Source organism: Meles meles, chromosome 9 (genome assembly GCF_922984935.1).
Source record: "Meles meles chromosome 9, mMelMel3.1 paternal haplotype, whole genome shotgun sequence".
Lineage (NCBI taxonomy): Eukaryota > Metazoa > Chordata > Mammalia > Carnivora > Mustelidae > Meles > Meles meles.
This window is the reverse complement of record NC_060074.1, coordinates 16,615,798-16,631,935: the sequence shown is the minus strand read 5'-3', so window position 1 is coordinate 16,631,935 and position 16,138 is coordinate 16,615,798. Positions and strand designations below refer to the sequence as shown.

Below are 16,138 nucleotides of genomic sequence, written 5' to 3'. Positions count from 1 at the left end.
AAAAGAAAAGAAAAGAAGCAAGAAGTGTCACATAATTTCCTTTAATTTTACACACAGGGAAAAAAAAAAGTCCCAAATATAGAGTCTCATATTTACACAGAACGGTAATCAAGATTTTTCTGATATTTTTAGAGGGTTACCTGTATTTTCTCATAGTTATTAAGATTTTCCCATTAGGTCCATGAGTAGACAGAATGGGCACCATTTTGTGTGTACCATATGATAGATGCATTGTTTCAATGATAAATCGACAGACTGTGGTGGTCCTATCTGGGAAGTTGTCTTCTTTTATCTGGTAAACATTTTGAAAAGGGTAAACACCAGAGAGATAGCTTTCTTATGGCAAATTGCTAAGCAAAGGCTGTCACCTTTTCTTATCACCTCGAGCTGTGAAAATGAAGAGATCAAGCTGTTTCAGTACTTTTACTTTCATTTAGCCAAATCAAGATCATAGTAAAATTTCCAAGTAGGTATGGCACAAGGAAATAAGCAAATATGTGTATATTGGGGCATAATTTATCATATGGCTTTATCAGATAAAGCAAATGAGAAAATCCTGAGCCAGTCATAAAAGCGTGTCCAACTCGGAGTGACTTGTCCTTAAGATGGATCTTGTGTAAATAATTAAATTAGTCCCCCAGATGGGTAGAAAAGGGGGGAGGGAAGTGTTTGGGCATGGACACACACACACACACACACACACACACACACACACACCCACCCCTTAAAGGCTAAAACCTTACACTTAAGTTGTTAGTATAAATGAGGCTTTACCATATTCTGAATTGTAGCAAGATTCCTGAATTCCACACTGCAAAAGAAAATCAGCGTGATTATCATAAATAATTTGGTTAGGTGTGATTAGAAATTTATGAGAAATGTAATCTTCAGTCACAAAGACTTAATATTTTTAAAAATCTGAATCCTATTGTTAGGAATGTTTAATACAGGTGAGTAATTTGAAAGCATTTTTAAAAAGGTGTACGGAACCTTAGACGGCTCTGAAAAGCAGAACCTCTATCCAGAGAATGGAGGACCGTTCTGTCTGGTGCTGTCTGGCTGTCCCAGAAAAGAAGGGTTAGAAGAAAGGAAGATGGGAGTTGTGATGGCGGCTGGGAAGGGAGTAAGACGAGACCATGGGTACGCGTGCGTGCATGTACGTGTGTGTGTTGAGGGGTTGGGGAGTGGTCTTCCCCTTCTTTTATTAAAAGAACAAACAGCAAATGATTTTATCAGTGGCCCAAGGAACTATGAAAAGTTGAATATGACAGTATGACTGAAAATATTTTCAGCACACAGGGACTAGGCCTTTGCAACCATGGCCTCACTGGATTCACTGTTAAAAGCAGTGTGCAAGAGAGGCCTGAAAACCCAGGGGTCTAATATCAAGTGAGCGGTAGGAAGGTGACCTTTCATTCCGTTTGTTTATGAGAGGATCTGCAGACTCTGTCTCAGTGTGGGTCCAGCATGGGCAAGGGGCCAAAGGGGAGACGGTGAACTCGGCAGATTTTTTTGTTTTTTGCTTTTTTTGAGGACACATAATCAACTTAGAAATTTATGCTGGAAAAGAACAAGAAGAGTAAAGCCTTGTTTTTTATAAGCAATCTGACATTTCTGGGTGAATGGCTAAATGCAAATCCCCTTTAATATTTTTTTCTATAGAGTACAACCACCTTAGTACCAATTTAAGTACTAAATTTAGCCATTGGATACAGCACGCAAAGGAGAACGGAAGCACATAGTAAAAAAAAAAAAAAAAATTAAGACAAAATGCAAAGCGAAACTTGATAGAAAACAGAAAAATGAAAATAGCAGTTTGTTAGGATGACGGTAATGTTTCTTTCTTGTTTAATATTCTATAACAATAAATAATATCTCACTTAAAAGACATTTATAAAAATACAGAATATTTTCAAGCAAATCTCACTGTTATTTTTATAAAATGTTATAAACTGATTGTCAGTCTACGAAGTGTGCCTGTATGGACCATCTGCAATTACTTAGGAAAGGTAATGCCAAGTATGCTGGAAAATTCTTATTGGAACTATTACTCACATCTGTACTTCACTAACAGAAACAAAAAGGACTCCTGTGTGGTAATTACCTTTTAGCATTTGTTCAGGAGTTGCTTGTCTTTAGGTATTGATTTTATTTTTTCTTTCAACCAAGTACCTCGGGCCCTTTCTGGAGTATTAAAACATTCTTAAATATTCAGTATATAATCTGACTCCCGCCACTCCCGGCAACTTTCACCTACTGTGCAAACAAACTCAAATAAAAACCAAAGCATCGGGAAAAGAAGAATGATGCCAGCAACGGGTTAGAAACGCCATGACCTCCTTCATCCCGATTTAGTCACTGTCGCACCAGAAAGCATGCACACATTTTGTTGACTCTATGGCTGTGACTGATTGATGATGGCCTGGCAAGGTTACCATAGCTAATTACGACATCATTCATCTAAGCCTGCATGGGAAGAAAATACCGGGCTCGCAGGGAAGAAAAAAAGTTTAAGAAAGAAAAGCTATTCTGTAGCTGTTAACTTTTGAATAATCAGCCCCAACAGGAAACAAATAAGATGAAACCCAATGACCAAATTATGACTTATGGTTTCATCCAAGCAAATGACCTCAGTTGCCTGGTGATTTCCACTCTGGTTTCACAGCCCACAGCGGAGAGCTTCCAGCAACGAGGAACCCGCACATGCTTGTGCACTTTGTAGTCCAAATTCAAAGGCTCCGGCAGAAGGCCGGCCCAGCCCCGAGCTTTAGTTCTGCTATGTGTGTGGTGTGACTGTGTTTGTCTAGGGTCAGATGCCAATACTTAAACTCACATTATGGGCACAGCAGCTACTTACACACTGCAGCCTAATTAAAGGAATAAACTTCCCCCTTCTTTATTTTTTCCTGAAGATCAGTGCCATAAAGGGATTTGGTTTCCTTGAAAATTCAGACAAACGTTCCCATATGTTTCCCTTATGAAGTAAATGAGTCAAAATCAGATAGAAAACGGTCAAAATTTCCAACACTCATCTATGGCTATATAATTTTTTTTCTGAGAACTACTGAAAATAAAGACAAGGGAACTCAGTGTTTTGAAAATAATTACATCATAACAAACACACAATCATAATTTCCATTTCAGTTTGGAAGCACAAACACACATGGAAACAATAAAGTGTCTGAGGCACCTTTCAGCTTTCAAGTCTCAGAAGTAAGAATCACTTTCAAATAGAAAGTAAGTTCATCTTCAAAGTTTAACATACAAGAGGAGAATAGAGCTAACGCTATTTCAACTCCAAACTTTAATCAGATTGCTTTATATCTGGGTAATACAGATCACAAGACTGGCAACAACCAAGTCCCAAATACGTTTTATCCCGACACACTGTTCAAATTACGTTGCTAAAATAATTATACCTAAAGAAAATATTTTCTCACGTAAGCTTGAACCCAAAATAGCAAGTTGCTGTCGGGAAGTACTGAAAAAAATTATCAAAAGATCCAAAATACAACTACTAATTAACTGGGGCCATGGGGCAGAAATTGGCAGGAAATTGAATCGGAGTCCAATTCAGATCCAGCGTCGTATGAATGAAAGTCTCTTAAATCCGTCATAGCCCATTAGGGCAGCAAGGCGTCCCTTACAGACGAGAAAACTGGGGGGCAAGGAACCATGGTAATGACACATCATGAAGTGACCCAGATGGCCCCAACTCAAATACCCATTTCTATGGAAATGACAAATGTGTCCTGATTGATTGATTCGTTGATTTTTGTTTGGAAAGATGTGGTCCTGATATAGATTAAATTATTTGCCCGGGCGCACAGCTAGATCAAATACTGTAGGGTCTGGGACCAGCTCCACACTACTGGTTCTCAAGGGACAAGGATGGGCCAGGCTTGGGGCCATGATCTCATGATGTCTTCTGTGCAACAGTAGAAGGTCAGGTACCACAGATCTAAAGGCAGCACAGGAACTATTGACCGGAAGGCTAAAAGACCCTTACTCTTCCAAATTTCAAACTTATTGTCCTAATTTGTCTGATATACAGAAGGCCCTATGTACAGATACTTGAAATGTCAAAAAGAGTACAACAGTATCTGCAACACAGAAAAAAAAAAAAATCACCTCCATATCCCATTAGCATATTGGTTTTGGTGCACTTAACCCCCCAACACACACACCTGAATGTGTGTAGGTGTGTGCAAACCTACAAGGGTTGAGGAGACGGAAGTAAATTCTTTTTTTTTTTTTTAAACTTAGAGAAGGATTTAAAGGAAATTTTCTCCATCTAATTTTCTGGTCTTTACTCCCTTATTACCTTTTGACTTACAGCTATTCATAGTATCTATTTATTAATTTACACTCTATCTCAATTCCAAACGGATATGAGGTGGTATTTTATCACATACAGTATTAAAAGACATGGTAATTGAAATCTTCAATTAATCCCAAAAATGTCATGAAGTTGAAAGAGCGCTGTACTAGAGGCCAACAGACTCAGGGTCCAACTCTTGTTCTTTATCCAACCAGTTATTTGAGATCAGAGCACATATTTGCTTATTTGTGAAATGATGTCAATTGTCTAGAGGACTGCTAATTATGAAATTTTAAGGAAATGCCTGTTTCCAGAACCAGAATTTTACAAAAGCTGTTGTCAGGGGCACTAAGAATTCTTGAGTGGGAGTGGGTTTCTTTACAGTAGGACTTCTAAAAGGGCATTAGGATTCTCTGTTGCCTACTCACCAGCTTTCTGTATTCCTTTCATCCCTTGTTACGGAACCTGGATTGGATCCTGGCAGAAGAACCAAATGATACTGGGAGACTTTGGAGGATCGGAGGTTTATGTAACACCGGCGGGCTCAGAGGAGGTCGTACTCCAAAGGTCTGAGCCCCAAGCACAAGCAGTAGAAGTACCCTTCTACTTCCGCATACTTGGTACTTTTGGCGCGCGTGGGAAACAGGGTAGGAAAGAAGAAACTGGGAGGGCTTTGAGACAGGGACTGGAATTCCCTTGCTGGTTTGGTCGGCCATCTTAGGGTGCAGTTTTCCCCTATCACCCTGAAAGCATAACCAATCCTATCTGTACAAAGAGTGAATGTGAATAAATTAGAAGAGCGTCTAAAACTTAAATGCTCAGTGAATGTCGTTTGCTAATTAACTACAATCACACAGTTGTTGAAATCCCAAAACATGTTCAGAAGTACCATAGGGCTCCAAAGAAGACTTGGAAAATTCCTGAACTGGGTGACTTAAAAGTCCAAGTAGACTCTGTGGATATCATTTTGTGCTGCTCTACCTAGTGTTTGTTCTACCATGTGTCTTCTTTTAAATATATTTTTAGGGTAGCAATCTCTAGGTTATACTGTAGGAAGCACTGGCCAATTTCAGAAATTTCAGACTCTTAAAGTGTTAGCCCAAACTAGCAAATCATTCTGCATCAGGACTTAGTCATTCAGCATTACATTAGAAAATCCTGACTTTGGCTCAGGTCGTGTTTTCGGGGTCCTGGGATCTAGCTCCTTGTCAGGCTCCCTGCTGAGAGGGGAGACTGCTTCTCCCTCTCCTTCTGCCCTTCTCCACCTCATGCTCTCTCACTCTCTCTTTCAAATAAATAAGTAGATTATTTTTAAAAAGAAAAAAAGAAAAAGAAAATCTGTTGGGAAAATAACTATAAGAAATAATTTAGATGAATGAAGTTGGAATTATGTAGATGCCCAATTGATTTGAAATTCCTCCTATAAATAAAAATATATACCCCTTAGCTTATGGGGTATATACTGAACCCTTTTAGGTCAGTAGAAGATTTCTTCAATTCATCTTTATAACTCATTATTGCTGAATGAAATATTGGGAAATAAATTTATTGTATACCTAGTGTACTGCCTTCAAGATGTGCACAAGGCTTTACAATACGGTCATATTTGAGCTTGAATTTAAAAGGTGCATACAAATTCCACCAAGTAGAAAAGAGGCAAAGGGAGGATCAAAGTGAAGAAGATAGTTCCTCTACAAGCACAGAGGCCTGAAAGACAGCAAATTTGGGGAATGGCAAGTGGTTCTTGGTGCTTGCAGGTTAACGTAACTATGAAAGAGTGGCCAGTAATAAAGGTGGGCAGCAAGGAGGTAGGTAGGTCATGAAGAGCCTGTAAATAAGAACTTCTGGCATATTCTGTACATAAGTATTTCATCTTGGAAGAAAAAGAAGAGGGGTCAATCTCTGTATGCATACAGGGAATGTTGTTGGCTTTTCACAGAATATTATTAATTATCATCTTGTGTTGGAAAATGATAGAAAAATTATACTGGCTATCAAGCATATTTTTATTTCAGATACCAATACAATACAAATTTTTGGTGATGAATATGACCTAATCATAAGAATATGCTGATTCCTCCTATTTGCTTTTTTTTTTTTTTTTAAAGATTTTATTTATTTATTTGACAGAGAGAGATCACAACCAGACAGAAAGGCAGGCAGAGAGAGAGAGAGGGAAGCAGGCTCGCTGCTGAGCAGAGAGCCCAATGCAGCACTCGATCCCAGGACCCTGAGATCATGACCTGAGCCGAAGGCAGCGGCTTAACCCACTGAGCCACCCAGGTGCCCGATTCCTCCTATTTGTTAAGTGGTAGCTTGATAAGAGAGAGAAACATGTAAGCTGATAATGATTAAATTCCTCATCTTTTTTTTTTAAAGATTTTTATTTGATGGACAGAGATCATAAGCAGGCAGAGGGAGAGAGGGGGAAGCAGGCTCCCTGCTGAGCAGAGAGCCCGATGCGGGGCTCGATCCCAGGACCCTGAGACCATGACGTGAGCCGAAGGCAGAGGCTTAACCTACTGAGCCACTCAGGTGCCCCAAATTCCTCATCTTCTTGAATGAGGCTCAAGAATTTGACAATCCCTATCTGCTCTACCAGCCTATGCAGAGGAACCCCAGAACTCGAACCGGTTCCAATGGCCTCGGGAGCGGAGTGGGGAGCAGAGGTGAAAAGCTAGGGCTCTGGGGGTTAGCATTTGATGCGCAGGCTGTTATGATGAATCACTGGGACACAAATGCTACTCCCCCTCTAGCCACCCACCCCCTTCACCTAAGCAGGATCTCCGACCGGGTGTGAGAGCAGGACAGGTCCCATCCCCTCAGCAGCCATGAGCATTGCCTCTGCTGCCCGGCATATCCCTCCATCCCCAGTTGACATCTGCCCCATCTATGACCGCACCCTTCCCCAAGGCAACAAAAGGAAAGATACAGAGAACAGGCAGAGACCAAAGCAGGCTGGCTTGCTTCCTCTACTTTCCCTGAGAAACTTGAAAAATGTTTTCTCTTCTTTGCTTTTAAAGTTCCAGAAATGAGGGTGCCTGGGTGGCTCAGTTGGTTAAGCCACTGCCTTCGGCTCAGGTCATGATCCCAGGGTCCTGGGATGGAGTCCTTCATCGGGCTCTCTGCTCAGCAGGGAACCTGCTTATTCCCCTCCCCTCTCTGCCTGCCTCTGCCTACTTCTGATCTGTCTGTCAAATAAATAAATAAAATCTTTAAAAAAAAAAAAGTTCCAGAAATGAAAAGTACTCAATCTGCTGGACCCATGGCGTGGGGAGATATAAGGGTTGATTTTTTTTTTTTTTTCAGCGTTCATCCCTGCCCAGATTCCTCCCTCTAATTCCAAGGAACCATCTGCATCAGTCTGCTAATGAGTTTGGACATGGCTCTCCGCACACTAGGAAGCCATTGGAAGTTGTTACGCAGGGAGTTCTATAATCAGATTTGTGATCTAGCAAGGCAGCTCGGGCAGAAGCCGGGACTGGAGAAAGCAGGCCCTGTGAAGAGAGAGGTCAGCTTGAGGCCTCCGCGACGGTCTGAGTGATGATCAAGCTCTGTCCAGCTGCAAAGGGCGTGAGGCGGAAGGAAGTGAGGCTGGCGGGCCAGAAAGGGGAGGACGTGGAGTTGACGCCGGGGCTTCGGAGCCCGTGGCTGGAAGGCGACCCTGAGCCCCCGGGGAGGAAGCTTAGCTCATCTCATCACCTCATCCACAGGACTAGGAGACACGGATCTGAAGCCGGGGAGGTAAGCGCTTTCAAGGTTTGGATACATAGTCCCAAAGTACACCCCAAAAAAGCCTACCGACGTATTCTCTCACTACCAGCGGATCGGAGGCAGCAAAGAAGAAACGGCTCCTGACACCAGAGCCAGAAGGGCTCAAACCCTGACTCTACTGTGTAATCACTACATGACTTTCAGATAAATTACTTTAATACGACATGACTGCGTCCTCACCTCTTAAATGAGGGGAGTAAGAGATCCAACTAAGTATCCTGGGGCTTAAATTAGCTGTCATGGAGTGCCTGGGTGGCTCAGTCAGTTAAGTGTCTGCCTTTGGCTCAGGTCATGACCCTGGGGTCTGGAATCAATGATTCTGGGATCCTGGGATCCAGCCCCACATGGGCTCCCTGCTCAGTGGGGAGCCTGCTTCTCCCTCTGCCTCTACCCTTCCACTCCCTCCCCCTATTCTTGTAAGCATGTGCGCTCTCTCTCTCTCTCTCTCTCTCTGTCTGAAATAAATGAAATCTTTAAAAAATTCCCTAAAAAATGAGTTATCATGAGCCAAGGATTAAGAACACTTGCTGCACCACTTTGAGCTCAGGGCCTGGTATGTAGTCTCCACTAATAAAGATTTTTCTCTCTCTCTTTCACCAAAAATTAGTACTAAAGAAGTAGAAAATTCATTTTCAAAGAAAAAGAACCTCAGCTTACTTTTCTTCCTGATTTCAACATTATGTTGCTCAGACAGATCAACAAAAGAAGCTGAGAAAGCTTAAGAAAAACAACACCCCACCACCCCCCCCCGAGAGCTCCTCAGGGAAGGCAGAAACAAATTCCCCAGCACAGGCTACTCTAAGGTTCAGCCTTTTGAAGACCACACAGTGCTTGCTTATAAATAGAATATTAAAACAAGTGAGAGCAATTGTCTCCTTTCGTCTTCCCTTATTGCCTAATTTCCCTCCCATCCCATTTGCATAATGGATAAAAAGGCATCCATTATGCAAATGAATGATAGGGCGGTGAGGTTGCTGCAGCCACAGACCTCCTCTGTGGATGGGGAAGCTGCCACGGAGCCCTGGGCTGGCCGCGCGCATTCCAGAACCTCGCGTCACTAGCTGGGTTTCCAAAGGATAGAGGAACATCATGAAGATTAGAGGTCATAAATTTCTACTTGGTTTATTATAAAAGCGGCACCACAGATGCTTTCCAGAAGATTAGTACCAAATACGGATATTCAGGATTGTGGTATGTAAAATAAACTTTCCAGTCAACATTTTGCTTCAGATGGGAAAAAGCTGGCTCTCTGCAGGACTTCTGTGATTTTAAGCATACACTCTGCTTTACAAGAGAAAGATTCCCCTCACACAGTAGTAAAAGACTCTGTTCTTCTACCTGGAGAATTAACCTATCTAACGGGTGCTCAGAGCAGTCTCAAAACATATGCACACCTTCAATAGGAATGAAAATTTGTTCTAAGTACCAAAATGTTAGTGGATTTTCAAAAGCTTCATGCTGTGAAACTGACCTAAATTTACCTGCGAGAGGTATTACCAAAAACTGGCATTGCTCTTGGAGATGTAAATTCACTGAAACTTTAGAAGAATGTTTATTTTTCTCCCAATGCCTTCAAAACAAAATGAGGAATTCTGAACAAAATTATGGGGTGGGTTGTTCTTGTTTGCGTAAATCAGTAGGCTAGAATTAAGAGACTAACTTCAAAATGTTTTCCCGGAAGTCTGAGATACATAGTCTGAGAAGAAAAAGAAGGTGGCTGAAAGCAGAAAGTGACCTTTATTCCTAGTCTGAATTCCTTGATAAATGTTAGCTTTTGCCAAATGACACTTTTCAGAGAGTTTTTTTTTTTCAATGAACCCCATCACTTACAGACCAGCCTGTCCTGTAGGATACTTCAAGACCACGCAATTCAGATCCACCCATCATTCAAGGAGAAAAAACAAAACAAAACAAAAACAAACACATCCCATTGTCTGAGTGTCCACAGCTACAAAGAGCTATGTAAAAATAATTTAAAGACAAACCAGATTTTTCAAGAAAGATACTAAGAGCATAAGTCACCTTGTAGAATCCACTCATAATCAGCAAGATGATGTATTTCAAGCAAGTGAAGAACATAATAGTGAAGATACACATACCTAATTTCAGAGCAGAAGGGGTCACTTCAATTTCCCCACCAATTGGTTTAAACGCAGCCAACTGGGCAGCCACTTCCGTCTCAAAGGCATCTGGGCTCTGCCGGCCTGCAGGGTTTCCGCTGGGGCTCTCAATCTTGTGGAGTGGTTCTTGTTCATCAAACACAGCAATCAGCTACAAACAAATCCAACCACACTAATTACTTTGAATGGCATGCATAGTACACAACACTGTTTCTCGCTGATTGTCATCTTTCTTGGATTTTAAGGAAAACAGCCTCTGGAAACTTGTAACTTGAATGTTACTGTACCACAACTCCCAATTCAATATTACGTCTGAAAGGACCATGGCAGGACTTCACTAATGGTTTGTCTATTCTTGAAATAACCTATTTTGGCTAACTCTCTTGAGGGAAGGAAAAGGCTGCCCCTCCCCTCACCACCTTTTCCAGTATGCCAAAAAGGACTTCAGTAATTTTTTAAGATGGTTTCCAGAAATAAAAGTTGAATATGCAAAAGCTGAACAACAGATCTACAAGGTAAAAGAGGACATTCCAAACTCAGAGAGCTAAGATATTATGAAATCCATAATTAAAGCTGCCCTTTTAGATACAATCACAACAAATAAGTGTGTGTATTTCCATACAATTTGTTCACTTTGTGCACACAGATATCCCTTTTGATACATCCCTTTAATTTTGTTCTCTTCCTTCATGACGCTATGTTGACTGGTTTAAGTCCAATGAACGTCAAGTCCAATGAGACTACACATCAGCACTATTAACCAAATTATTTCCATCTTCGTTTCAGTGTTGTTTCATATGAGAACTGTTTCTTGTCATTAATATAAAAACATTTAATTGTCCACTTCCAAGTCATTTTTCATAAAGGGCAAGATGTCATAAAATATTCATTGCACAAACACTGCTGTACGAACAGTGAGGACAGCCCTGCTGAAACCGTCTTTTTGGCCGGCAGACAGCACCACCATGGAGAGAGCTCGCACGCTGCTCCTCGGGTGATGGGGAGAAGTCCAAGTGTGCGTGTAGGAAGCACCGAGGGGACGCTACTGTCAACCCGACAAAGAACAGTGTGTGCAAATCTGAAACCTGCTAGTAAATCTTCAGCTATTTTTCATTCATTAAATAAAACAAACCTACTTGTGATTCAAACATTTACTCAGAAAAGACACTCGAAGGCCCATTCAGAGGGGAACCTTGTTAGCAATAGTATTAATAACACAAATGCAGGCGTAATCAATCAAAACATCAGTCTTTCAAAAGAGATGAATACAATTAGGGATATGCAAATTGACTATTCAAAAATAATTTTCATAATTGACTACTCATTTCCAGTATGGAGACTTCTTTAATTGGAAAATCCAACAATCCTCTTACCACAGGAAAGAAATGCTACTCCCAAGGCATTATTTTTAATTCTTGAAATTGAGCACATACATTTTCTATTTTTAATTGGCAGCGCTGATGAACTGATTTGAGAGAAGGCTTAAATAGATTAATAATGAAAGATTATTCTAGTATAAAAATAATCAGTAGATCTGTATCTTTCTAATCATCTGGTCAGAGTGAAGCATTTAACACTTTCAATCTTGTAAAGGAAAATAAAATCAATTTTTAAAATGTGCTGGAAGTGTTATTTTCATCACTTTTTTTGTGACATGATTATAATTTCAGTTTTGCGTATCAGTGAATTCTAACACATCTGAGTGACATTTATTTTAATTGCCAATCGGCGAGGCAAAGGGGCTTATTATACTGGTTCTATGAACACTTGTGTGTAAGTTAAGACTAGTACCTTACTTCTTCTCTTGCTACATCCCTAACTACTACTGTATGCACTGTGCCTTAAATATTGGGGAAAAGAAATAAAAAATAGAATAGCATCTAAAGCATATACAGAATCTTAAAGCTGAAAACTCATAAATCATTACTTATAGCTGTTATATAACCCTTCCTCCTCAAGATACTTTACTGTTTTCCATACTATCAGATCCAGCAAGTTTACAACATACAACAATGGCACACCTGGGTAACAAATGAGAGAACACTACAGTTCAGAGCTTGGGTTTTCCAAAAAGATAGACTAAAAAGTAATTGATACAAGAATCTAGTCTTTTTAAATTTCCCATCTAGGGTTTCAGACCACAGGGTGACTGTTTTCGAAAAAGAAAACTTGTACAAAGAGAGGCTTTGTCGTCAAATATATGTGGTTTGTCCATTAGGAGGTTATGTCCTAAAGAATATGCTAGACACAGAAAACACAATACGTGATTCTTCCCAGAGATGATGATAAGAAGAACAGGAGCACCCCCGAGTCTCACAATCTGTCTCCCAGTCCTGTGATGGACAGGAATTATCTCCACAGAGTCTCTTCTGGATGTGAGGATGAATGAATGAATGAGTCTCTACTCCTGGAAAGAAGAGGTTCAGTTCCCGACTCTGTGGTCCCCACATGGAGTCATTGGCTCCATCAGTGCTGGCTGCTGAGTGACTCTCCATGCCCTCTTCACCTCAACACCCACAACACATCACAGCTTACACTCGCTTCAACATCGACAACTGATTTAAACTGTACACACTGCAGGCGCTTATCAGCCAGATTACGTGACTCATCAGAACGTCTACCTTCCTGGGTAATAGAGTTCTTAGCAGACAGGGTTACAGAGATGCACGAATTAACATTAAACCACTGTTCTAGTCCCTCCACAGAAGACATGTGATTTCCAAAGTGTCCGGTGCAGGAAAATGGCCTCCCCTCCCTGACCTTAAGCCCATTACAAATTACCTTTCCCATACGGATGAGATGGAAATGAAAGAAGGAATTCTATTTAAAGTTTTCTGTTGTTAAGGTTTCACCTAGACTAAACTTCTAAGGCATGTGGAAGATTTTTCACTGACATCGTACGGACGGTAGTAACCTAAATGCTATGCAAAATGCAAACAGACAATATTTCATTTGGATGCCTTCCTCTTCTGCTGCCTTATCCATCTTCTGGTGACCCTTCCGTTCTCCTTTTGCAATGTCGGTATTTTCATGTCACCCAGCGCAACACCGACATTTCCCAAAGACCCCATAATCCGAGATCTTTTCACACAGCCATTATTCCTGATCAAAACTCCTGTCCGCACAGATGTCCATCAGTATTTCGGCATCTTAGCCCCAGAGAGACACAGGAAGTTAGTCCACAAATACGCTATTCATTCTCCCACTCAAAACAAAAATAAAAATGAACAACAAAAAGGCTTTAACAATGTTCTCAGAACCCCTACGGATACCATACCCATTTCTCAACTTTCCCTGAAAGCAAAATCTCAAACAGCTGTCCACAGAGCAATTTCCAGTCTCCCTCCTTCCCAGTCCTTGCTGAGACCACACTGGTCAGGCTCTCGCCCCTCTATTCCACAGAAACTGTTCTTATCAAGGTCAAAAACAATCTTTACGTAGTTAAAGACTTTGACTTTAGGACACAGTCAATCGCTACCTTCTTCCTTAAATTATTTTCTTCACTTGCCTTCCCGGACATCTTCAACTCTCTAGGCCCCCCCATTAAATTTCCTTTTACTTATTCTTCTTGTCTCTACAAGTATGAAATATGTCTAAATTTGGGGGGGGGCACCTTGTTTGTCTCATGGCATAGATGTAAGTATATGCTGATAAATTCCAAACTTAATTTCCAAACTTAAACCAGAGCTGCTTCTTGAACTCCAGGACCATAAGGTCCACTGTCTAACATAACATGTGAAAAACTGAAAAACTGACCTTCCAAAGCTCCTTCCTTCCAAAGCTTCCATAATCTTTTTACATCCCAATTAATGGCACCCCATTCTCCCAATTGCTCAGGATAAAAACCTCCTATTAATCCTTGATGCCTTTTTCCTTCTCTTCCTCGCTGTCTCTCATGCACCTCACACACACCAATTCGTCAACAAATCTCAAAATACAGTAAGAGTTTAAATGCTTCTCACCCCTCCATTACCACTACCCTGGACCCCACTTCCAGTCTCTCCCATGGATTACAGCAACAATTTCCTGCCTGGTCTCGTTGTTTCTACCCATGCTCCCTTTCAATCATTCTCAACACAGCAGCCAGAGTGACCCTATCAAAACACAAGGCAGGTCACGTCTCTCCTCTGATCATTTGTTTTCTCATGTCACAGTGAAGCTCAAGTCCTTGCAATGGACTTGGGTCCATGGGCTCCCTGTGAAATTTCTGACCTCATGTTCTGAGTACATTCTCCCCTGTTCTCGGGATTCTGTTCAGCTATGACTTCTTCTTCTTTGCCCTCAACTCAGTGTCTTTGTCTTTGCTGTCCCTTCTGCTGAAGCAGCCTCCCCCAGACACCTGCATGGCTTGCTTGTCTATCCTTCCCATCTTTACCAAACGTCACACTATCTGCATTGCAACACCACCACCAATTCCCATCTTCTCTTCCTGTTTCCTTGTAGCGTTTATCACCCTCTCAATGTTTCATCTCTTCTTGTTTGTCTTAGTTATTGCTTGCCTTCTCACTGTACTAGGATATAAGCTCCAAGAAAACAGCGATTTTTGTCTTTTTTATTGTATCCCTGTCGCCGAGAATGGTGAGTATACACAGTAGGCACTGAACATATATTTGTTGGAATAAAATGCGTAAAGCGAGGCCAGAACAGATAGTAACCCCTAAGATAGCAATAGGATAAAAGATACCTGGATTTTTTCATGCGTTTTTTGAATCAACATTCAAATTCTTATTTTTTGTTAGAAATGAATGAGTACATGAATGAACACATGTACAATGAATACCTTTCCATAAGATCCTTCAAGTGTCATTATCATTATGGCTGTTGTTTTGGTTTGGTTATTGTGGGGGAGAAATTCCTCATTTTTCTATTCAACACTGGGAGAAATTGCTTCTGCCCCATCAAGCTCCAAAAATAGAGATTATGCGTGTTCTTTTTTCTTTTTCAGGCTCAATTTTGAAAGGGAGAATCTGTTTCTTTGGCGTCTGCAGGAGCGGGAGTGTCGCGCTAGGGGCGCGTGGCAGATGGAGAGGGAGATAAGGTTAGCAGCCTGGCACCAGGCACTCCCTTGCCCACTTTCCTCCAAGATGCCACTTGGATGTACCTGGTGTCAAGCTTCCAGGTGTGTGCGCCAACATAGCTTGAGAACAAATGCAAAAAATAGACCTCCAGGGTAGTGGGGGCCAAGCCTGAGTGGGCATACCAGAAGCTCACAGCCGAAGGGCTCAGATTTCAAAATTCATGTCTTACTTTTTGTATTCTACCAGCTTTCTGTTCTTGTTTCAAAACAGATTTTAATCTTAATTAATAGATTAATCTTAATTAAAAACAGATTTAATCTTAATTAATAGATTAATTTGTATTAATCTTTAATAAAGGTTTTCTCTTTAATTGCCAGTAAAATTAAGGCACCCAGAAGAGGTACAGTGTTTGTCCCTGTGTTTCATACCACTGTGAGGTCGAGGTGGAGGGTAATTTTCAGGAACACACCTATCCTCTAAATAGGACTTAGGAAAACACGGAAGGAGAAACACATTAATGTAGCAGGTCCAAATTATATTCACTAGCTAGATCTCAGTCGTCCATGTGGATAGTGTTCACAATTCAAAAATGAGGCACTGGTTTTGGTAACTTCAAGTGTCCCCTGCCCACTGTTGAAGGCAATGTCACCCATAAACCTCACGTTAGAGTATACTTCCCTCTTTTTCTCATACTCACCTTGTAAAGGTTAAAATAATGAAAAAGTCAACAACAAAAAACTCAAAGATGAAAGGAGACAGAAGAACTTTGGATAATTTACAACATCCATGAAACCTGAATAATAGACTTGATCAAAAGGGCCATGTGTTCTCTGCAATTTCACACCATCAATATCTCTTCAAGGACTCAGACCTGTTTTTAGACTCAAACAGCGAGACTATTACGA

The 16,138-nt window shown here is 41.0% G+C and overlaps 1 protein-coding gene across 2 annotated transcripts in view; it reads right to left on the bottom strand.

The window, feature by feature from the left end:
• Nucleotides 1-16,138, bottom strand: part of PARD3B (par-3 family cell polarity regulator beta) — a 1,055,741-nt gene that overhangs the window by 634,210 nt on the left and 405,393 nt on the right. For both annotated transcript variants that reach the window (XM_046019094.1, XM_046019095.1), the window contains exon 3: nucleotides 10,195-10,366. In XM_046019094.1, the coding sequence (XP_045875050.1) occupies nucleotides 10,195-10,366 (172 nt within the window). The remainder of the gene's footprint in view (nucleotides 1-10,194; nucleotides 10,367-16,138) is intronic.